The sequence below is a fragment of the Ptychodera flava genome, chromosome 16, assembly GCF_041260155.1.
Source record: "Ptychodera flava strain L36383 chromosome 16, AS_Pfla_20210202, whole genome shotgun sequence".
Taxonomy (NCBI): Eukaryota; Metazoa; Hemichordata; class Enteropneusta; family Ptychoderidae; genus Ptychodera; species Ptychodera flava.
This window is the reverse complement of record NC_091943.1, coordinates 27,091,546-27,114,790: the sequence shown is the minus strand read 5'-3', so window position 1 is coordinate 27,114,790 and position 23,245 is coordinate 27,091,546. Positions and strand designations below refer to the sequence as shown.

The following is a 23,245-nucleotide window of genomic DNA, read 5'->3' as shown; positions in this document are numbered from 1 at the left end:
GTATTTTGAATTTCTAGTGTCAATAAATATTATTTGTGTCTCTAATACCAAATTTTTCAAAAGGAGCCTGATTTTTATTCTCGATTTCAAAAGGGAATAGTTACAAGGGATTTTTTCCGATAGTTCGGGCAAAAGTTTAAGTCTTGCAGTTTACGACATTCTTGCGGATTTCTTGCATTAACTGGGTCGATGATGTTCGCACCTCGCCGCTGAATTACGTACCATGGCAACGTCCCCGCTTGCTCTGTGTCACTGTCAGTTCATGAAATACTCGTACGGCATCTGCGTTTGAAAGCTGACCGTCCAGCCATCAAATGTATTACTTGATTAGTTCACGCTACCATTTCGTCACTCTAGTTGCCGCCTTCGTTGCTAGTTACCACTCTGGCCCTTCTTCAACATGCAGCTTGATTTACAACCATCGGACTAGACATTCCTTGTTGAAATGTGCGATGCACGATGTGCCTCAAAAATCAATTTATTCCGACTCCTGCAGTTTTGTCGTGAAAAGTTTTGGTGGACTTTAAGTAAATACGTCGAAGTGTCTCTGTATCTATGCAAATTAGCTGATATTACAATACACGGATCAAAGTTGTTATTGTTTTCAAGCGCTATAGTGACAGATTAGCTCTCACACAGTAGCCTCAGACACACACACAGACAGACAGTAATTTAATTGGCATTTTAATGCAGTTTGGCACCGTCAAGTTCATTAATGCGTTAATCAACGATTATCATTACGTGGCATAATGATTTTATCACGACATATTGTATCAAACTACCCTTGTGGAGGCTAATAAATCCAGTGAACGCCGTACGGTGTTTATTTCGCGACATAAAAGACAAATCATAAATGCATGACTGTACAACGGACAAAAACACTGATTTAATGAGTTTCCTTTGCGTCAAAGGGGACCAGACATATGCTCTCGGGGGTTTTTTTTATGATGAAAAAAAATGTCACATCTGTTTCCACTTGAAGTGATCTGAGCAGAAATGTCGTTGGATGAGGCCACTTGCCATTTGAATAACACATTGATTCGATCGATCTACCCTGCCTGCTCGCCCACGTCGAGTGGGAGGGGTCCCGGCGGCTCGAGTTTTGCGCATGCGCCCAAGAAGTTTGACTGACAATGCCCAGCTATATATATGCGCCCACACCTGCAAAATAATTACAGCTATCTCGGTGGCGAAGATTACGTTACGGACGTGACACGATATACTTACCTGCAAGAGCGTGAGGTATGTACATTTCCAACGGTTATCATGATGGAGTAGGTATTATTACCGTTAAGATCACAAACCTTATACCTTCCTATCTTCTTTCATGCAAATACTTTGCTTTTGCCAACTAAAAGTATATAAAATTCACTTGGTTTATGTGAAAATGACGAAAATATTATCAAAAGTGACAGCTATCATACCTACAAAGAATATTTTTCAATGGATATCTCAGGAAATGCGATTGTAACAATGTAACAGTGTACTTTGATATTCACGTTTTGTATTACTGATAATACAATTCTGCTATAATCATATTATACTGGTATAAAAGGAACATCAACCAGCCATATGTAGTCATAAACTCCAGTGGGAAAGGATTAGATAATATATATATATATATATATATATATATATATATATATATATATATATATATATATATATATATATATATATATATATATATATATATAATAATATATATATATATATTTAAAAACTATCTACTGTTGATTGACCAATCAGAGTGCTCAATTCAGGGTGTTTTATCTACTCGTAAGGCCTTGGTCACCAAATTCCAGAAACGAATGACAGCGCCGTAGTAAAGTACTGTCCAATCAAAAGTGAACATGTCATATTCTGTAGACATCTGGTACGTTTTAATATTCAAATTTGGTAACACAGCGGAAACCAGCTGCAACACAAAATCTGCTGTGGTACAAACATAAACTAATGTGCCCTAGGGCATTTATAGGATGTTCCATTACATTGGAAGGCTATTTCACAAATAAAAGTTTTAATTCATATCCTAAACATGTTACATTGACAAAGGGACGGTTGACGTAAACACATCGGAAACGAAAATATATCAGTTAGGGGCGATAGTTTTTAAGTCGGATAAAACCCTCGTACTCGGGCTCTTCTGGTATATAAAGTCCAACCCTACGATAAAATGTCTCGACCTGCGGCCTCGACATTTTATCGTTGGGTTGGACTTTATATACCAGAAGAACCCTCGTACTCGGGCTTTATCCTACCACACACACACACACACACACACACACACACACACACACACACACACACATATATATATATATATATATATATATATATATATATATATATATATATATATATATATATATATAATGGCAAGTTGTCATGACGACTCAATAAAAAATGACACTAGCTGCTATTGTTGTCTTTTGATGACAACGTAACTAGTGGGAAATGTGTTTTTTTTAGTAAACTGTATATTCTAACATGTTGATATATTGTGTAAAACTAAAACTGCTGTCGTAGGTTGAGTTTGTCATTGTTATTGCATGGTTTGACAGGCATATAGTCATTCATCTAGTGCGTCCACACTACAGAGTTTTAGGTCGCCTCTGAGTTGGCCCTGGTTTTCAAAATCACAATGTGAACGCGCTATGTCGGCCCAGGACCGGACTGATTTATGTCGGGCTTGAAGGATGGTTTCAGAGGAGATACAAATATGAGACTAGGCCCAAACTGTGTGTGTCTAAACGCTTTGAGTCGTCGGCCCTTGGCCCAGTTGACGCCATAAGGGAGCCTTCAGTTATTATGAAGGGGTGGGCAGGAGGAATTGGGGGCGGGTCACATTTTAAAAACTTGGCCTGGAGGAGGGTTAGATTTTCCATTGCTCAGTTCATGGATACAAAATCTGAATGATTTGTGTAAGGGACTGGACAGAAATTACAGGAGGGAAAGCCGATATTTCTTTGGAGTGGGTCACAATTTTTCATGCAAGCAGTTTCGAAGGGTCATAAAATTTCACACATGCGTTTTGGGAAGGGTCACCATGTTTTTTGTAGCAAAGATGTGGCCAGTATCTCATAATATACACTGTGTAGTAACTTCGCCGTAGACTGAACACTTTCGCTGTAACTGAACATGGGTCATGGTGTCACTTATATATTTTGGCATAGATTGTGAACTAACTAAGGGTTTCCAGAGGGTCGCTTACAATAAGCAGATTACAATGTGTAAAATATGATTTATTAAACATAATCGTAATTTATTAATAATCAGAATTATAACAATGGGGTTTCCAGGAGGTATTTACACAAAATAGACGAAATTGTTTGTAAAATAGCAAGATTTCATCATTCTGTAACATTCATATTTATAATTTATCAATATTCATAATTAATTTTTGCATAAGGGTCATTTGCATATGATGTTGGCTGAGCTCGTGTCTGTCGTCTCCTACTCAATGGTTCATTTCTCGGCGTAAAAACTGAAGTTACTTTACCAAACGTCACACTGAAGATTTATGAACACTCAGTGAGTACTCGGATAAGGATTCTGCTTTCATTTGTCAAGTGTATGAATAATAACAGCTCAGGTAAATTTGACCTGGTAGTAGAACATTCGAGTTGGCCATATTGACCTGAGAGTCCATTTGTTCCGGATTACGTAACCATTTCTGAGATGGCTCTCCGTTGTGAAGACTGTGATGTTGTATCGTCTAAAGTCTCTCTGTGTCAAGGCGACTTAATGCTTTGTCCGAAATGTAACAAGAAGAGATTCGGTAATGATAGCGCCAATGGACGTGGCCATAACGCCAATGAATCAATCTGTACAAACGTTGACAGCGATAGCAGTCCAGTTGTATGCGAATTGGCATGTTTTGTTGTCAACAAGCTGAGCACTGGAATGACACGTGCCGCGATGGAGAAAGTAATTAGAGATTTTTATACAAAGATGGAAATTGATGAAGCAAAGAACATTGTATTTGAAGTTGCTGGCGATCGTGGCCCATCTCGACGTAAAGCAGCACTCACTATACGAGATGTGATTGACTGTGTTGCTGACTTGCCAATTGATGTACAAGATAGATTTGTTGCCAGAAAACTTCATCGACTTCCTCCAATAGACATTGATTATGTTGACTACATTGGCCTTCTCAAGATGGTTAGAGACATGCGTCATAAATTGGACATTGTCAGCGCTAAAGTTGAAGAGAAGCAGGTCATCGCAAATGGTCATAGTGTAAACAATGTTTCTGTTCAAAGTGAAGTTTCCCCTGTGAATTCCTCATTGAATTTTCCTAGTGTATCTGGTACATCTGCTGTTCGTGAGCACGGTGAGCTTCAAAATACTACACAATCTGAATCTCAAACAAACAGTGATCAAACTTGGTCATTTGTTGTAAAGAAGAACAGAAATCCTGTACGTAATGTTGAACGTCAGCGGAAGCCAAAACTTCTTGTTCAAGGTTCCGGAACCACTACGCACCATTTCAGAGTCGCCGAAAAAAAACCAAAAACGAGAAGTATGTTTATCAGTCGTTTGACACCCGATACATCTGTTGACCAACTGAAAAGTTACATTAACGAAGTCTGTGGCCCGGACATCTTCCATGATGGCTGCAAGTTGAAGACTCGATTTGATACATACTCGTCTTTCAGAATTGACATTGATGCAAATAATGAGGAAAGTCTGTTGCGTTCTGAAATATGGCCTGTTGGAGTACTTGTAAGGCCTTACTACCCCTCAAAATCGGAGATGATGGCAAACCATGGCGCTGTTCGCTCATCTGCTTCTAACAATTCTTCATGAACATACTTAACATTGCCAGTTATAACGTGAGGGGTTTGAACTCATCCAGAGAAGCCCTTACTTCAGTTCTTAAGTCTTGTGATATTTTATTAATTCAGGAGCATTGGTTGAACTATGATAATTTACACGTTCTCAGTAATCTACATAGTGACTTCACGTCAGTAGGTGTTAGTGCCATGGATAGTTCTCAAAAAGTTCTTTCTGGCAGACCATACGGAGGTGTCGGTATCCTTTGGCGAAAAAATATGAACGGCGTTTCTCCTATTCTTGTAGAATCTGAAAATCGTATAATAGGTATTCGCATTCAAATGGAAAACAAACCTGATTTAGTTATTTTCAACGTGTATTTTCCAACTGCGAACTCTGATGTTGACGAATTTCAAAGAATTCTTGGCCTGTTACAGGAGACAATTGATAGATTAGACACCTGTTATTGTCTTGTGGCCGGCGATTTTAATGCTGACCCGGATAGAGGTCAGAACGAATATGCTTTCCTAAACAGCTTTATCAATGATAATAATCTCGTCCTTGCTGATGTTGAGCGGTTACCTTCTAACACATTTACATACTTAAGTGATTCCTGCATGGCCCGTAGCTGGCTGGATCACATCATTTGTACCAAGTCAGTGAATAATATCTTGCAGTCAGTCAGAGTTCATTATGACATCATTGCATCTGATCATTTCCCTGTTCTTTTTTCGCTCAAAATTGCCATGTTACCAGACTTAAATAACACGAAACAAACACGTAGTCAAAAAACATGTTGGAGCAAAGCGTCCAGTTCTCAGGTAACACATTATCAGGTACTTTGTGATAATCTTTTGTCTCGTATCGATATTCCGATAACGGCCTTAGCATGTAAAGATCCATACTGTTGTATTCATAATGACCTCATTGACACTTTTTATAATGACATTACATGTGCACTTTTAGAAGCTGCTGACAAGACAATCCCCAAAGGTTTCGGAGCAACCAAACACGTTGTTCCAGGGTGGAATGATTTAGTTAAACAGCATTATGAAAAAGCTCGTACAGATTTTATTTTATGGAAGGATAATGGATCCCCAAAATACGGTCCCTTTTTCGACTTGATGTGCAAATAAAGAGCACATTTTAAACGGCAGCTAGCATATTGCAAACGCATGGAGAATGAGCTTCGTGCAGATGCTTTAGCTTAAAGTTTAGACAACAACTCAACAGCCTACTGGAAAGAAATAGCCAAACGTAAAGGTAAACCACCTGCACCGTCATCTGTTGATGGTTGTCATGGTGATGATGAGGTTGTAAAAATGTGGAAGCACCACTACGAGACTATTCTGACAAATACTGGTACAGATTGTACACCTGCTTTTCCCAATATTCAGTTCTCTGAAGACATGATTGTGCATCACAGTGAAATTTCTGACTTAATTAGTGATCTTAAAACAGGTGCCTCCTCTGGTATGGATGGAGTTACAGCGGAACACCTGAAGTATGCATCTCCAAAGATTTGCATCTTATTAGCACTTTGCTTCTCTTCCATGTTTATTCATGGTATTGTTCCGAAACATCTCATGACCACTGTTTTGGTTCCGATTCCTAAAGACAGGGGAGGTGACATTTGTGATAAGTCAAATTATCGACCCATTGCTGTTGCGACAACTTTATCTAAAATTCTTGAAAGAGTTTGGTTGCACCGCTGTACGGATTCTCTGTAACCACCGATAATCAGTTCGGCTTCAAGCCTAATCATAGTACAGACATGTCAATTTTTATCTTGAAAGAGACTCTCAACTATTATAAAAAACATAATACCCCTGTGTTTGTTACTTTCATGGACGCCTCTAAGGCCTTTGATTACGTTAGACATGACATTTTATTTGAAAAACTTTTAACTAGAGGCGTACACCCATATCTTATTAGAGTACTGTCATACCTTTATAGATATCAGGACTTTGTTATCAGATGGAATGGGTGCCTTTCTGAACCATTCCATTCAATGAACGGGGTTAAACAGGGAGGCATTACATCGCCGATACTCTTCACTGTTTATTTAGATAATCTTAGCAAATCACTTGCTTCTCTACCGTATGGTTGTCTCATTGGTGACTTTAAGATCAATCATCTGATATACGCAGATGACCTTGTTATTTTTTCCACCGGTTCTTACGGGCAGCAAATGTTAGTAAACGCTTGTGGTCATTATGGCAACGAATGCTCAATACTCTTTAATGAGAAAAAAACTGTATGTATGTTAATACAACCGAATGTAAGGAAGCTGCGACAAGCTCCGATATATTTGAATAATAGAATGCTTAACTATGTTTATGTGTATAAGTACCTTGGACACGTTATAACTTCTGATCTAAAAGATGACGATGACATTCAAGCTCAGACTCGCCTGTTTTATGCGAGAGGCAATGCTCTTATTCGAGATTTTAAATTTGCATCGCTTTCAGTTAAAAACCACCTGTTTACTGTTTTCTGTGATGTCCCTTATTGTACGTATCTTTGGTCTAATTTTTCTGTGAATGTTTTTAAGACAATGAGAAAAGCTTTTATCAGGTTTATCGTAAATTGACAGGTTTCACATACAATCATGTGCAAAGTAACAGCCTTTTGTTTGTTAACTTATCGATTTTAACATTTGACGAACTGTTTAGAAAAAGTCAGTGGGTTTTCTCAGTAGACTGCATATCTCTGATAACCCCCTTATTTCAGCAGTTCTGAATTTTTCCATTTTCACATATAGTAAATTATGGAAAAACTGGTGTAATTGGATTTTTAACTCCTTTTCTGTCATTTACTTTTTATTTATCTGTTTTGTATATGGGATTATTATATCTGAAATAAACAACAATAATAATAATAATAACTGGAAATATCAACACAAATAATGTCTGATTAGCCTGTGGTTCACGCAAATCTGATGAAATTGTAGTCGATCACCGCGGCCGTGTTTCCAGCACGGCTGATGATCATACAGATAGCACGTACAGACAAAAGGTCCCTAAAGCTGATTTACGAGTAAACGACCGTAGCAGATGCAGGTTCAAATTAGGCATGTATTGAGCGCAATGTCACCGTAACATGTCCCCGATAGAGAACACAGGAGGGCAAAAATGCCGTCTCAGGTCACATTCCCGCCAAAATGTTGATAAAGCTTGCTGAGTCAAATTGTTGATGTGTTCCTCGGTGACAGATATTCGGACTCTCCAAATCTTTCACAATTTTTTTCTGATCTACCACTTGTGGGGGCTCATTTTAAAGCTCTTTGTGTTAGAAAAAATTTTACCGTCTTACTTTTTCGAAAATCGAAAATTTTATTTTTTCTCCATAGAGTTAACACAGTGACGAAGGCCATTTTGAATTTCAAATATCGGTAAATCTTAGGAAATTTGTTTCTCTAGTACCAAGATGTGCACGGTGACCCCCGATTCTTGATTTTGAAAGAGTATTGTTGAAAACGTCTGCAATTGTCTGCCATTGTATCAAGGCTGCGGACGACACACCCGGTGTGGTCACATGACCGGACTCTTTTTGCGCGCACTATTTCCCAAGTGAAAGAGTCTTTGAGAAAATAACTTCTGATGTCATTTTCCCCAGTCGATGGGCGATGAACATCTATTAGCAACCGTTCAGTTTTTACGGCCGGGAGGGGGGGGGGCGGCAAAATCCAGGGGGGGGGGGTCATCGTAATTTTGGAATCCGCAAAGGGGGGTCATTGCTTTTTCACTGGTAGGAAAGGGGGGTCACCACATTTTCAAAAACATAATACCAACAATAAAGTTCACTTTATGCCATGGCCATGATCGACCCTCTTTACCGGCGGGCCGCCTTCGGCGGCCCACTACAATAAATATACATTATGTATTACCCATGACCCTCTTAACGGGCAGAGGCCTTTGGCGGCCCACTCCAATTAGGTTTACTTCATGCAATGGCCATGATCGACCCTCTTTACCGGCGGGCCGCCTGCGGCGGCCCACTACAATAAATTGACTTTATGTAATACCCCACGGCAATCTTACCGTAAAATTCCCAATTGAAGCCGCGGCTTGTATTACAAACATTTTTGAGGGACCCCTGGGATCACGCACTGAATAATGGTAATGGCCGCGCGCCTTCAGCGGCCCTGTCCAGTAAAGTCTACTTTATGCAATAGCCATGATCGACCCTCTTTACCGGCGTGCCACCTTTGGTGGCCCACTAGAATAAAGTTGACTTAACATAATGGCCCATGACCCTCTAACCGGAGGGTTGCCTTTGGCGAACCACTCCAATAAAGTTTACTTTATACAATGTCCATGGACATGAGTTGTCTATGGAAATGAAGTTAAAAATTGCCTTACAGTCGTCCTAATTAACAGACTTTTCAATGGATGTGGCTGAGAAGTTTGTGCACTGGCATCTCTGCTACACGAATAAAGTGCGCCGCGTACCGGAGTTCAAATCCAAACCATGCGGGTAAATTTGACATATGGGTTTTGGTTATTATTCAGGGGGGGGGGGGGTCATCAATATTTTTTCGCCTGACAAAGGGGGGGGGGGTTCATCTTTTTTTACACAAAAAATGCAGGGGGGTCTATATTTTTTGAACACCGGCGACAAGATTTTGCCGCCCCCCCAGGCCGTAAAAACTGAACGCTCCCTTACCTGGGTCATGAGGCTATAGCGCCCATTTATGACCCAGAAGGGCGGTAACTCGCTATTCCCCGAGGCCGTAGGTATAGAGGTATGGCGATGTGTCTGGTAACACACTGCGACGAGGGGTATATTGAACGGGGAGCTACAGCCCGAATAAAGACCAGGTTGGTGTTTTACAGGCTCATTTTGTTTTATGTAATTGTTTTCAATATGCTTTGATATAAATGTATTGCGACAATCCATTGTGAGAAGTTCACTTCGCAGCGGTAACAGTAGTGCCAATTTCTTAACAAAAAGGGTGAAAATATCCTCCGAATAATACGTAACGTCCTTGGTTGCACTTGAATCTTTTTAGTCAGTGAGCTCTTCAAGTTCCTATACCGTTTGAATGGAAATATCGCTGTTTTAGGTAGAGGGTCATCGTTCACCCGCCATTTTTCATGTCTGCAAACGACACCAAGAGTATGGTCACGTGAACGGGCATTTTAAAAACTTTAGGTTAGGAAAGTCTTTCAAAACACCCTCTTACGTCACTTAGCCAGAAGGGACAAGGTTTTTCTTTTTTTCATCACGTGACGTATTCTGGCGAATCGCAACACATATTGACCATGAGGCGTGTTATAATATTATCTACTTCTCGACATGTGATTTTTCTTGCGAACGGTTAAACAAAATGAACAACTGGCATATTAAGGGAGGCTTCAGAAATTACAGGGGGTGGCCAGGGGAATTCCGTGCGCACCTGTACTGTAAAATGAAATGTGACCCTCCCTCTATGTCTAAAATGTGACCCTCCCCCTTGTCCGGCATTCTAAAGCTTGACCCTCCCCAGATAACTGCAGAACTCTCTCCAGGAATAACTGAAACAGTATCAGCAAATTTACATAGCGATTATTTTAATTGTTATGAAAGTTACGGACACAGGAAGGGGGAGTGCTGGCATTTTGGGAGGGCTCGGGTTGCAATTTATCACGCAAGCATTATTGAAGGGTCATACATTTGCGGTAAGGTCACCATATTTTGCGCAACTAAAAGGCGGCAAGATGTGGCTGATATAGTGCTTCACCAAAAAATATCGAATCATAATACATGGGAGTCTATCAGGCAAACTATTGACAATTTCCCCCCCAAAACAAGCTATATCTGTACATTTATATATGTTTGATAATATATGTAAATGTACTTTGCTTGAAGTGGGAAGTAAAACGTGAATACGTGTACAAAAAATTTGATTTTTGGATTTCATTGAAAATGGTAGTCTATGAGGAAACTATGAATAATTTTTTCCAGTACAAAAATAGGTGAATCTGTGTATTTATGTATGCTTGGTTATTGAATTTAATATACTTGATTAGACTAAGGTGGTTAAAAATGGATGTGTGTGCAAGAAATTAGATTTTGAATGTCTCCGAAATGTTGAATTCACTATACATGGTAGTCTATGAGAGAACTATGCTCAGTTTTTTGCCAACATAAAATATAAACTAACAATATTTGTGCATTTATAGACATTTGATCATTGATATACACTTTGCCGTCTGTTCTATATGTTTTTGTCTCGTGTCTTTCATCACTTTGAACTGTTCAAGATGTTTAATGTAGGACACTATTGCATCTTCCTTGCTTGTGAAGCTTGTCGATAATGTGTATATATCTAAAAGAATCAATGTTGATTTCCTATTGAGGAAATATCAAATGGACATTCAAGGGTTTGGCCATAAAATTATCTTCTGTTAAAAGTGACCCTCCCCTCAAGATAGGTTTATAAAAAGTGACAGTTTTCTAAAAAGTGACCCTCCCCCCAGCTCCCATGGCCCACCCCTATCTGACTTCTGAAGGCTCCCTAACACACCTTATTGTGCAGTCGTTCAGCGAAATTAATTGACACGAATTACCCAGACTCATTTCAGACACGACCATGCTGTGTGACTTTCCTCCGTAGACGTTGTCGAGGAATGTTGCGGACTGCAGTGCTTGCGGCATTTAAACTAAGTTTGAAATAGTTCTGTGTACCCCTGTTACTTAAGGTAGTATGCGCCTCGAAAGTGGAAGAATTAAACTTTTGCTCAAACTTTCCTCAAAGAATATTTCAACCATTCTCTTTCAAAATCAAGAATAAAAATCGGGGGTCACCGTGCAAATTTTGGTACTAGAGAAACAAATTACCAAAGATTTACCGATATTTGATATTCAAAATTGCCGCCATTCCTGAGTTAACTCTACGGAGAAAAAGTAGATTTTCGATTTTCGAAAAACAAAGCCGGTAAAAAGTTTTCTTACGCCAAGAGCTTTAAAACGAACCCCCACAAGTGGTAGATCAGAAAAGAATTGAAAAAGTTTGAGAGTCCGAATATCTGTCCCCGAGGCGCGTTCTACCTTAAGGTAGTACGCATCTTGAAATCAAAAGACTTACATTTTTGCGCAAACTTTCCTATCCGAGACTTATCATTCTCTTTCAAAATAAAGAATAAAAATCATGGATCTTGTTGGAGCAAAGATTGGTACCATAATGGAAACGATTACATTAAAGTTAAAGACATTTGGAATTATGCCCACCATCCCAGTGTTGATTCTATGGGGAAAAATACTTTTTCGATTTTCACAAAAAAGTGATAATTTTAGTTCACTCCATATAAGCTTCAAATGAGCCCCACAAAAAATATTACAAAGGTTTGTGAGTCCTAGATGCGGTCTACCTTAAGATTTCTCAACAATGGTGTATCGGTTATGCCAATATTCTTTACACTCACGTTTGATACTTTGCGTAGTATTTTCAGTATAGTCATAAGAGTGATTCTTGTGTTGAACGGTTATACAACCTATTCAACAATGAGAATGGTAATTTCAGAGCGCGAAGTGGACATACGGTCCATAACATCAATCACGGGACAATATGATCGCCAAATGTCAAAGCTTAATAGCCTTATACTAACGAGTAATTTTCTATTGATAATGATATGACAATTGTCTAAATCCAATTATCGACTGACAAAGGAAAGACAATTGCTCACAACCATTTCGCAAGATCGACGGAGACAGATAAGAGGCATTTGGTAATTGGCAACGAGACTGTGTAAGAAACGCAAAGTGTTAATTTTCCTATTTTATCTCGACTGTAGTCAATATTTGAATTTACATCTATGCACTTTGAGGCCCGATATTAAATTCACCTCGGACGTCTATTTGACGTTCGCTACGAATATGCCACTTTTATGAAGGTGTGTCATTTCTTCTGCGGATTACTGACCTCGAGGTCAAAACACCAGACAACATGCTGTCCCCAGATAACAAAAGAACGCGCAAAAAATTCTATGGCGCTTTACCGTCACCAACAAAGTTCTTAATATATTAACTCGACATATTTGTATCAATATATTATTAGACATGTTGCACACCGTATCCACTTACCACACAAGGTGTGTTAAAATGAAAAAGGACAAAGGACAAGAATGTTAAAAGGACAAAATCACTATCTTTTAAAATCATTCCATTTGAGAAATTATTTTTTCTGTTCTGCTGACTGAAACATGTTGAATTGTCAATCATCACAACTCTACTGTCCTCAAAGCCTTGCGAATAAACATTAAATATGCCACTGACAATTTATGCTATGTGTCATAATTAGGTCATCGAAGCATTGACATGTATTGTTATATCTACAATCAGGGATTAACGATCAGACAACTGACAATGTAACAGGTTTCAGTGAGTAGGGCCGCATGACTAATTGTTCGCATGAAACAAACATAACCAAAAAAATCGGAAAAAGACAGCAACTTTGCCCCTTTGATATGATTTCTTTTGAGATACGAAATTGAAAATGTGAAAGAAGGAGATAGTGTGCTTTTAGGATCCGATCGAAGTGAATAAAATAACCACTGTATGAATAATGTATGAGATTGAGGTCGAATTATGTCATCATTCAACATATAACTTGGAGTAATGCAATTGTAAAACACTGTAAGACCATACCTTCATCAATGAAGCTGATAAAGTCAAGACGCTCTTCCAAGTTAGGCATAAAGTCATGTTTGTTGACTTGATAAAGTTCTTTTTTCATTCTTATTAGCTGACGAGTTGTCTTAGTTCCATTACGGTTGACATCTTTGAATTTGCTCTGTATATATTAATTCCATGGTCCTCTAAGGAAAATACTTAAACTAATGTAATGTAATCGTTATAATAACAACTCTTCCCTTGTTTTGTCAGAATTAGGACCAGTAATTGTAAATATGCCCTTGTCTTCATTTTTCTGGTAAATTAAGGTATAGGTCAATGTCTAAAGTGAATTGGTTTGTTAGGAACATTAAAATTCATATAGGCCTACAGTATGGCGCGCAAAATGTACCCGCGCATTGTACAAATGGCACGTTGAGAATCGTCCTTCTGAGGGCACAACATACAACCGGTATGAAATTGACAGTTTCCCGCCTCATTATTGAAACAGTAAAGTCCAGCAGTAGAAATACGGCATACTACAAAAGGCTGTGTGGCACAGTGGAGAAATTCGTACAGGTTTGTCGAACCTACTGGTGATCGTATTGCTCTATCATAGCACGATGGACGGACCGTGATCATAGATACTAATCGGACCAGAGATATGCAGCTTACTATAGTCCGATTGATTTGCAAACTGCCTACGGTAACAGCTGCCTTTTTCCACATGAGCAGACTACAATAGTGAAATGTCCCTGATACCAAGCACTGGAGGATAAATGCGGTCACACAACCTATAACAGATGTGATTCCTGACTAACACGAGATCTTTGACCCCTTTTGTTAGCCTCGTTATATTCTTGTAAGAATTCACGTAAAGATATAATGTCTAAAATTTGTTTAAATATGTTTTACAGGCATCGCCACGTCCTCCACACTCCCTTTCATAAACACCAAACTGTGGCTCTAGTAATACCCATTCAGTGCCCTTTGCAATAGAACATGTGTGAGATGTATAGAAAAGATCTTAAATTAGCAAATGTTTTTTAAATCGTTAGTGGTAACGTTGGGGCTTTTAATATACTTTGTATAGACTTTTTGTATCACTCACTTAAACGGATTAAAAATGAGTATGTAGTTTTCGTGACATTTGGTAAGGATTAGCCGATATTTCCACGCTTGTACTCTTTGCCTGTCCCATTTATTGTCCACGGAAACCTACATTAAAGGGCCAGTAATGCCAACTTTTGATGATTGGTTCACTGTTTTTTTTAATGTCTATTGTACTTTCTTGTTCTACTCCCGAAAGCAAGTTGGGATACACAGCATTCAGCTTTTCAACTCACCCTGTACACGAGGAAACTGCATTTTTATTGTTGACAAGTGAATTCTGGTCCGGACCAGAATTCAAATGAAAACAATAACAATGCATTTTACACACTATGGAAACTATGTTGACGCGCTAGTTAGTGGATGTTCCAACATTCTTTTTGGAGTAGAAAACTTGCAATTGACATAAAAAAATAAAAACACTGAACAAACCATCAAAAGTTCACATTACTGGCCCTTTTAATGCGTATACGAGTGAAAGGCCCCACTACGCGTTCATATTGGGTTAGTATTACATATTGGGTTAGTGTCATTACATATAGGGTTAGTATTATATATTTGGTTAATTATTACATATTGGGGTGATACAGTATCAAGCTCCCCTTCAATTTCTGATGACCTTCATCAACATCGCCGATCATGGTGGGTTTCCCGTTCACATTTAGTTAACAACCCCCGCGATTTATTCCACCTCCTCGCTTTCCCCATATTTCTCGACTGCACTGGCGCTGAGACCAGCCGGAAAAATTTGGTGGATTTTAGAATGGTGCAAGTAAATCTAGCCATGCAATGCTTTGCATCGCCAGGGTTCGTTGAATTCCTGTGCATAAACATTTATCTTTATCACAGAGACAGACATTACTGTTGTTGACAATACAGTAACATTCATTTTAATGTTATCTATAACAACTGTATGTTTTTGTATAGATTTGTTTTTAACATTTCTATTCTTGCAATTCATTGCAATAAAGACAACTAATTAAAAGAGCAAATAATGAAATGATGTACTGAAACTGTTTGCCAACGACTATAGAGGCGTGTGTTTCACACATGGAGAAAGAGGCCACAGCCGATGAAGAAAAAGTTACTTTGAAATTCCTTGCTCTAATTTTACATTCTTATTTCATCAATTTTCACGACATCCGATTCGTAAAGCTAAATATTTTTTGTAAACAAACTGACCGCATCACCTCTTCATTACTGTCGTCACCTTCCGCTAAAATAAAATTCTTTGTTCGCTGTCCGCGTGCTCATAGGTTTCCAGAGAAAATTATGAAAAAACACAATGTTGACATTATTACAAATGAAATATTATTTTTCTAAAAGAAACCAAATTAAACTTGAGCTTATATTAATACACTTGTGTTTTATGTCCGTGTTTGCTTTTTTCCCTCGCTGGTTGGTATAGGTCTGTCAAAAATCCAAGGACGGCAAACAAGGAATTTTCTTTAAGTGGCCCTACAGGTAAATACAAACATCCAAGATATAATCGGAAAATAAATATTATAAGAATAAAGGATCAGAGGACGAATGGAAATAATATGAATGACAATATCATATCATAATCCTATACTTTACTACCGAAACACATGTCGCATGCTAGTCGCAGCATGGCAACAATTGTAATTTGAGGGCCACATGACAGAACGAGATGTCACAGATTTGAAAAAAAATCGTGTACTGCCTGCACTAAACTTCACTGCAAGACTGTACTGCACTGTACTGCACTGCACTGCACTGCACCGTACTGTACTGTACTGTACTGTGCTCTGCTCTGCTCTACTCTACTCCTCTCTACTCTACTCTACTTTACGCTACTATAATATCATACAGGGCTCAGCCCTTGGTGTCACGCCAGGAGTTCAGATTAGAAATTGTATTTGTATTGATTCATGATTAGTAATAGTAAAGGATAAAACAGAATTAATTATTACTTGCTATATACGTTTGTATGACCACTATGCCCAGTTTATCCTCTGATGACAACAGTTCACACACGTACACGATGTCAGACCCTGCAGGTATAGATTTTATGTTCAAAGTGTAAAAATGTTGGACATAAATTGGCAGTTTTTACCATGATAACAACCTATTGTGTTTAACAAGGGACGTATTGTGCCATCATTATCGTTGCAATAGTAACTGCACTGCCCAACTTCCAATTGCAAGCTGAAAACTAAAAACTGACAATTTTTCATCTAGTTATAAACACAGAGGGTGCGTGTCTAAAATTCGGCCCAGCATTCTTTGCGTTTTCAAAGACATAAATGCACAATTATTGCCAGCTCTGTATTAAAAAACTGCTACTACTTTGCGCCATATACAACCATGTATAGTGAAATGACACTTGAATGAAATTTCAAAACCACTGTTCACATAAACACTTCTAAATACCATATCCCAGTGAAGAGAATCAATATCCATTGTGGGACATACATTAATGCACAGATGTTGCTAAATTTGTATGACTTAACATTGTTCATAGTTTGCATCACTTACAATGAATTTCCACTTTCAGGTAAAATTCAGTGATCAAATTTTTTGTACACAAATTCTTTTGAAATAATTGTACTCTTGAAGGTAGATGTTTGAAATAAGACATATAGTGACTAATTTCATAAGCTCCTGTTGTGTGTCGGCGTGGTACATGATGCCGTTTATAATTCTCGTTCCCTTACTGCACTGCGCTGCACTGCACTGTACTGTACTGTACTGTACTGTACTGTACTGTACTGTACTGTATTGTACTGTACTGTACTGCGCTGCACTGCACTGCAGTGCACTGTACTGCAGTGGAAGGTTAAAGTCACTGGGCGTGTGTATTGTTCGCCCTACCCCTGCATCACACTTACTGCGATTTGCTTTAAAAATCGACAATTGTATCCATTTATTACCCCACCCTCGATTTCAAAACGTGCCGACTAAAGTCTGTTTCCGAGCAAAGGACGGGCGGAATCGAAGATTAATGATTATGGGCAGGATTTTGTTCGTTGATTTGTTTTGCCGGCTTAAATTCTTGGCGTCTTTTCTGTTTCTCGAATGATGAGTGACAGCATACCAAATTTGACTCACAAAAGTAATTTTGTGAATCCACCAAATAACAATGGATTTGTCGCTTTTGTCAATCTTGACGGTGCAGCTAGCTGGCAGGGTACGCTTACCCATTCCGGACACCTGGTACCACCACTATTTCGTGGTTCAAGATGACCCCCATTGCCTTTGTCATTTTCGATATGTTCCTTGGACCTGGTAAATTTCATAGTTACATTGAATGATATTGATTATTGGACCTGATTTTATGTCTATTCAAACAGGACGAATTCTATGTGATGTCCCCTTATTTATTCCATCTGTTAATTTAATGTCATTTTTTACAGAAGGTAGAACATGTTTAAAGTTGTTTAGCCGTCACAATCGTCATCAGTGCATCGGAGCTGGCACTTCAAGGTAAGGAACGAAGGTAAGGAGGCAGTCGTCGGAACTGTGCTCAAAGGTTGCAAGGGACCCCTAAACACTGTATCTAGGGTACTTTGGTGATTGATGAAATTAAAACATGTTTGTTAACAATGAATATCGTAAAATTTAAATGTTGCAGCTATGTTGACTTGATGCATCTAGATATCATGCATGAAATACATTGTTTGTAAACAAGAAAGTCGCACACACGCAGTTTCGACGACTGCCTCCCTTTAAAACAAATCGCACAGTATGCTTTGTTTATACGGTATTTACGGCAAAACTCACACAGTTACGTCCATTCCTTAACAAACAACTTCACTTACTTTTACCACACATACAGCGTGTATAAACATTCCATTGCTTTGCTTTGTTATGTGTTCTAACATTCCTATCAGGTAGATGTGACTTACAGTCCCACTAGCTGTAACACTTAAAAATTTGTTGACCTCAAAATATCTTCCTATTCTCTCCTGGTTTTCTCTGAATTCTACCCTTGGCTTTTACTACATTAGGAAACCATTCCTTTGTGAAATATTTGACAAGAAGATTCAGATTTTAACGGTCTTTCTGATTGCCCGCCATTTTCAAAAAAATGGTAATATTACAAAGAACACAGGACATACAATGTCACAGTTGAAAGCATTCACCCATATGCATTACATTGGACTACTCTGTGCAGTTTATGTGAAGATTTCAGTGCAGATATGCACAGTATCCACAGTTCTTGCTTTTCTGCATGGGGCTGCGATTTAATGTTTGGGAAAACATTTAATCGTAGTGTAATCTTAACTTGTTCAAAATTGCATATACAGTGCCAGCGGGTGGATAAGAATAGGTGTATACACACACCTTAATTAGTACATTCTTACAAATCTATTTTAGCTTGGAAGTAAAATCCTAACAGCTAGTGGGGCTTTAAAATTGAGCGGCAGTAACGGGGTGAAATATCCACGCCCGGTAAATTTCTTCCTTTTTTAGTTGCCGGTAATGACTGTGAAGATGATGAATTTCGGTGTAATTCAGGCCAATGTATTCCCGGTGACAGTCGATGCGACCAGTGGGTAGACTGTCCCGGCGAAGAACAGGAAGATGAAGAGGGATGTGAAAAACGTAAGTATTATGGACTTTCTTTGTTTTGATACAAACAATCGCAACAAAAAACGCAGCCGCTCTTTCGTTGACCAAAGATGAAATGGATGTAGCTGCTTGATATACTAAGACAGACAGACAGACAGAGAGACAGATAGATAGAGACAGACAGACATACAGACAGACAAACAGGCGGACGAAATGACATCAGTGGGCACATGTCGAACACCTGCAGATAGAGCAGTAGAACGATAGATAGGTAGTAGGTTAAATTCAGATAGATAGATAGATAGATAGATAGATAGATAGATAGATAGATAGATAGATAGATAGATAGATTGATAGATTGATAGATAGATAGATTGATAGATAGATAGATAGATAGATAGATAGATAGATAGATAGATAGATAGATAGATAGATAGATAGATAGATAGATAGATAGATAGATTGATAGATAGATAGATAGATAGATAGATAGATAGATAGATAGATAGATAGATAGATAGATAGATAGATAGATAGATAGATAGATAGATAGATAGATAGATAGATAGATAGATAGATAGATAGATAGAGGCTAGGTAGATTGGTAGATAGATAGATGGTTATATATATCATGACTTCGCGTTCTTGGTGTCATTTCAACGTCTCTTAGGACCTTGTTCTTACTGGCGGGACTTTCAATGCAACAACGGTGTTTTGCATCCTTGGTTACCAGCAATGTAACGGTTACAAGGATTGCAAAGAAAACGAAGATGAAGCCTGCGGTGAGTATGATGTAGTTTTTAACTACTAACTGCACAAGCAATGCCGCGAGAGGGCGCCAACAAACTCTCAGAGAAAGCGCGGAGTTAAAGCTAAACTGACATATGCATTGTCTGCAAAATAATTACGATCGTTGAAATAACATTTTTAAAAGTACTTTATTCTGAAGAAGGATACCTTATGTGACTAATGTCATTGCCATTAACATTATGCGATCATTACATACGACTATGCATGTGACTGTTTTACGCATATTATTCTTATTCTTCTGGTCTCAACAAATAAGATTTTTTTGAAGACATAGCGTCAACGCCTCCATATTTTGATCATTTTGTCTACTTGAATTCGGTTCTTATGGCTCTAAATATACTTAGCGTATATAGACCTTCTAACGTCATCTTCACGGTAACATGTTGTGAATCAATACCAATATCCAATGCGTAAAAATGAATTCAGATATAATTATATTTAGTTTGTTTTATTGATTGACAATCAATGACATAGCTTTCTCTCTCTCTCTCTCTCTCTCTCTCTCTCTCTCTCTCTCTCTCTCTCTCTCTCTCTCTCTCTCTCTCTGGATGTCGCCCTTTTTTCTTGCTCAATATGACTATTTTCCGTTCTCTGTGTCTATTTCTGCCTGTGTGTTTGCTCTTCCTTGTCTTTGTTTCTACTTCTGTCATTCTGCCTCTCTTCCTCTTCCCTGTGTGTCTGTCTCTTTGTGTCTGTGTGTTTGTCTGTCTTTGTTTCTCTGTCTCTGTCTGTCTGTCTCTGTCTATCTGTCTCTGTATGTCTGTATGTCTGTCTGTCTGTCTGTCTGTCTGTCTGTCTGTCTGTCTGTCTGTCTGTCTGTCTCTCTCTCTCTCTCTCTCTCTCTCTCTCTCTCTCTCTCTCTCTCTCTCTCTCTCTCTCTCTCTCTCTCTCTCTCTCTCTCTCTCTCTCTCTCTCTCTCTCTCTCTCTCTCTCTCTCTCATATTTGTTCGTTCATCGCAGGCCCAAAATGTAATGACTGTAACGGCTGGAAAAAGCTGGCAAACCACGAACTAGACTGTGGTGGAGTCAGTAAGTACACCGAATCATGTAGTGCCAGCGTAAGTACAAGTTCCAAAAACTTCCTTTTTCTCCAGTCATACCCTCGTTAAAAGGAGAGAAAAATTATCAAATTATCTTGGTATCTTGCGTCTCCAAGACTTTCCGACATTTCACGTCACCCAAAGCGCGTGCTTTACTCATAATTCAGTCACTGTGGTTTGCAAGATGCTTGGTAATCGTAGGTCTTTTCGTAATTAACACGATTGGAACTAACTTGGGAAAATTGGATGGTAAAGTAAGGTCGTTTTAACCTGCAAATGTAAGCTCATCCACTTTTCTTTTTAAGTTACACATTTGTTTTTATGAGTAATTTGTAATATTGTAACACTCAGCTATAGGGCATCTAAAACTTTTGAGACATTTGAAAAATATGTTTATCCAATTATCCCAAACTAGTTCCAATCGTGTTAATTGTACTTCACTACGGTACTTCTGTTTCGTGTTGCTCTGGTAACTTGTTGTACATGATGTATTTGTATCCGGGAACACTGCCGCTCGCTAGCTGAGCAAAGGATTTCAAAAACAAGACAAACATTTCCCAATTTGAAAATTGGGTCTCTCCAGCGACTAGAAATGGGCGATTGAAATGTCACTCGCAATACCTAAAGCAGTATTCACTAACAAAAAAACTTGTAACTTTCGAATAGCTTTTACTTCACTTCAATCACCGAAACTCCACACAAATCAACTTGTATACGTAGGCTGTGAGTTGGTCAAATTACTTGAACTTGCAGGAAATGTGTATCTTGTGAATATAAACTATGCTAACCGATATGAATTTTTTGCCCGAATCATTCATTAACATCAATTTTAAGACTTTTCTCCTCATTCCGATGCTCAGGATACGTGTGCGACCCGTTGGAAGCAAAGTAAAAATGGCGTACTGAAGGTGTGGTTGGGATGTCTTGACCAAAGGGTAAATATTGTAATAAGATGTCTTTTTCGGCCGTCGAAATCTTCTATATAACGTTTGTACCCGTTCCGTCGATCATTTTTGTTTTGAATATATGGTGCATTGCACAGTTCACTTTGAGTCATTTTGGTGACAAACACAATTAGAACTAATTTGGGATAAATGGATTTTCATATTTTTCAAATTTCTCAAAAATGTTAGGTGGCCTATAGTTGAATGTTGCAATATTACAAATTACTTCTAAAGCCAAGTGTGTAACGTAAAATGAAAAGCAGACGAGGTTACATTTGTAGATGAAATCGACATTACTTCTCTATCCAATTATCTCAAATTAGTTCCAATCGTGTTGACAGTTTTATGCCCTCAGAAAAAACAGCAAAAACGCCGTAAGGTAGAGTTAATAAAGGGAGAAGGGGGTCATCGGAAATACGCTTGTGAGACTTTCTTGTTTACAAACAACGTATATCATTAACGATAACACGTCAACATAGCTGCGAACAATTGTCATCAATATTACACCGATGTTCCTCGCAAATGAAGTGGTTTCAATAACACAGGAACAGATCTTGATGTCAGTGAAAGGCGCTGGTGAATGGTCAAATTTAGATCGAATTAAAATGACCTCCGTTTTAGAGTTGTATAATATCAATAACAGTTTCTTCAACAGAAGATACAGCAGACGTGGTATTGAATTTCTTGAAAGACAGGTACAGCTGATTGTTATCAGCGAATTAGAGTTGAGACATACACTTCACGGAAGCTCAAGCTTCGGTTGTAAAATTAAGAGTAAAATAGTAACGCCAGATTTTGGAAATGGGAAAGAAATATCTCCCACCTCCAGTTTTGTAATTGACACGGCATCTACCTTTTTAAAAATATTTACCTTGTTTTAGAAATGCAATCGCCTGGAGGAGAAGAACGCGCCGTCCTGCAAAGATGAACCGAAAGGAGTGGCTAAAGGAAAGGGATGCACGTTCTGCTGCGCTAATTCCGACCATTGTAACAAGTCTCTGACAAAGAAAGAAGTGGTTGCAGTCTAGAGGCCATGCCTGGTGATGTCTACTGAGACGAGGGCGGGAAAAGACCTGTCGTTTTATCATTATTTTCATTATTATACACAGTTGTGTTTCACTCAGTCTGGCAAATAACGTCAATTAAAAATTGGTAAATGCGAACAACATACCGTTAGCTCTGGTTATTTATGTAATATTTGTCACAGTCATTGCGCTTACGCAGAGAGAGAGAGAGAGAGAGAGAGAGAGAGAGAGAGAGAGAGAGAAGAGAGAGAGAGAGAGAGAGAGAGAGAGAGAGAGAGAGAGAGAGACTCGATCGGAGTTGATCCAGCAGTAGTACCACAGGCGAAGGCGTTTGAACTGTTCAATCTTCCATGTATGGTAATTGAGAAATCAGCCAAGGGAAATGATTAAAGCGTTATGAACATCT

At 38.6% G+C, this 23,245-nt stretch overlaps 1 protein-coding gene across 1 annotated transcript; it reads left to right on the top strand.

The window, feature by feature from the left end:
- Positions 1-1,154: 1,154 nt before the first annotated feature.
- LOC139114999 (uncharacterized) lies at positions 1,155-22,982 on the top strand. The gene is made up of 7 exons (XM_070676908.1): positions 1,155-1,242; positions 17,862-17,931; positions 18,922-19,053; positions 19,691-19,802; positions 20,791-20,888; positions 21,731-21,805; positions 22,696-22,982. Exons 3-7 carry the CDS (start codon positions 19,033-19,035, stop codon positions 22,840-22,842), a joined length of 453 nt encoding a protein of 150 aa, XP_070533009.1. The 5' UTR covers positions 1,155-1,242; positions 17,862-17,931; positions 18,922-19,032; the 3' UTR covers positions 22,843-22,982.
- Positions 22,983-23,245: the final 263 nt, after the last annotated feature.

What these genes read in the sequence shown, in the direction of transcription:
- LOC139114999 (XM_070676908.1), top strand. Translation starts at nt 19,033, where the DNA reads ATGAAGAGGGATGTGAAAAAC. An exon ending in CCGAATCATGTAGTGCCAGC is followed by an intron (nt 20,889 to 21,730) that starts GTAAGTACAAGT and finishes TCCGATGCTCAG; the next exon opens with GATACGTGTGCGACCCGTTG. An exon ending in TGGGATGTCTTGACCAAAGG is followed by an intron (nt 21,806 to 22,695) that starts GTAAATATTGTA and finishes ACCTTGTTTTAG; the next exon opens with AAATGCAATCGCCTGGAGGA.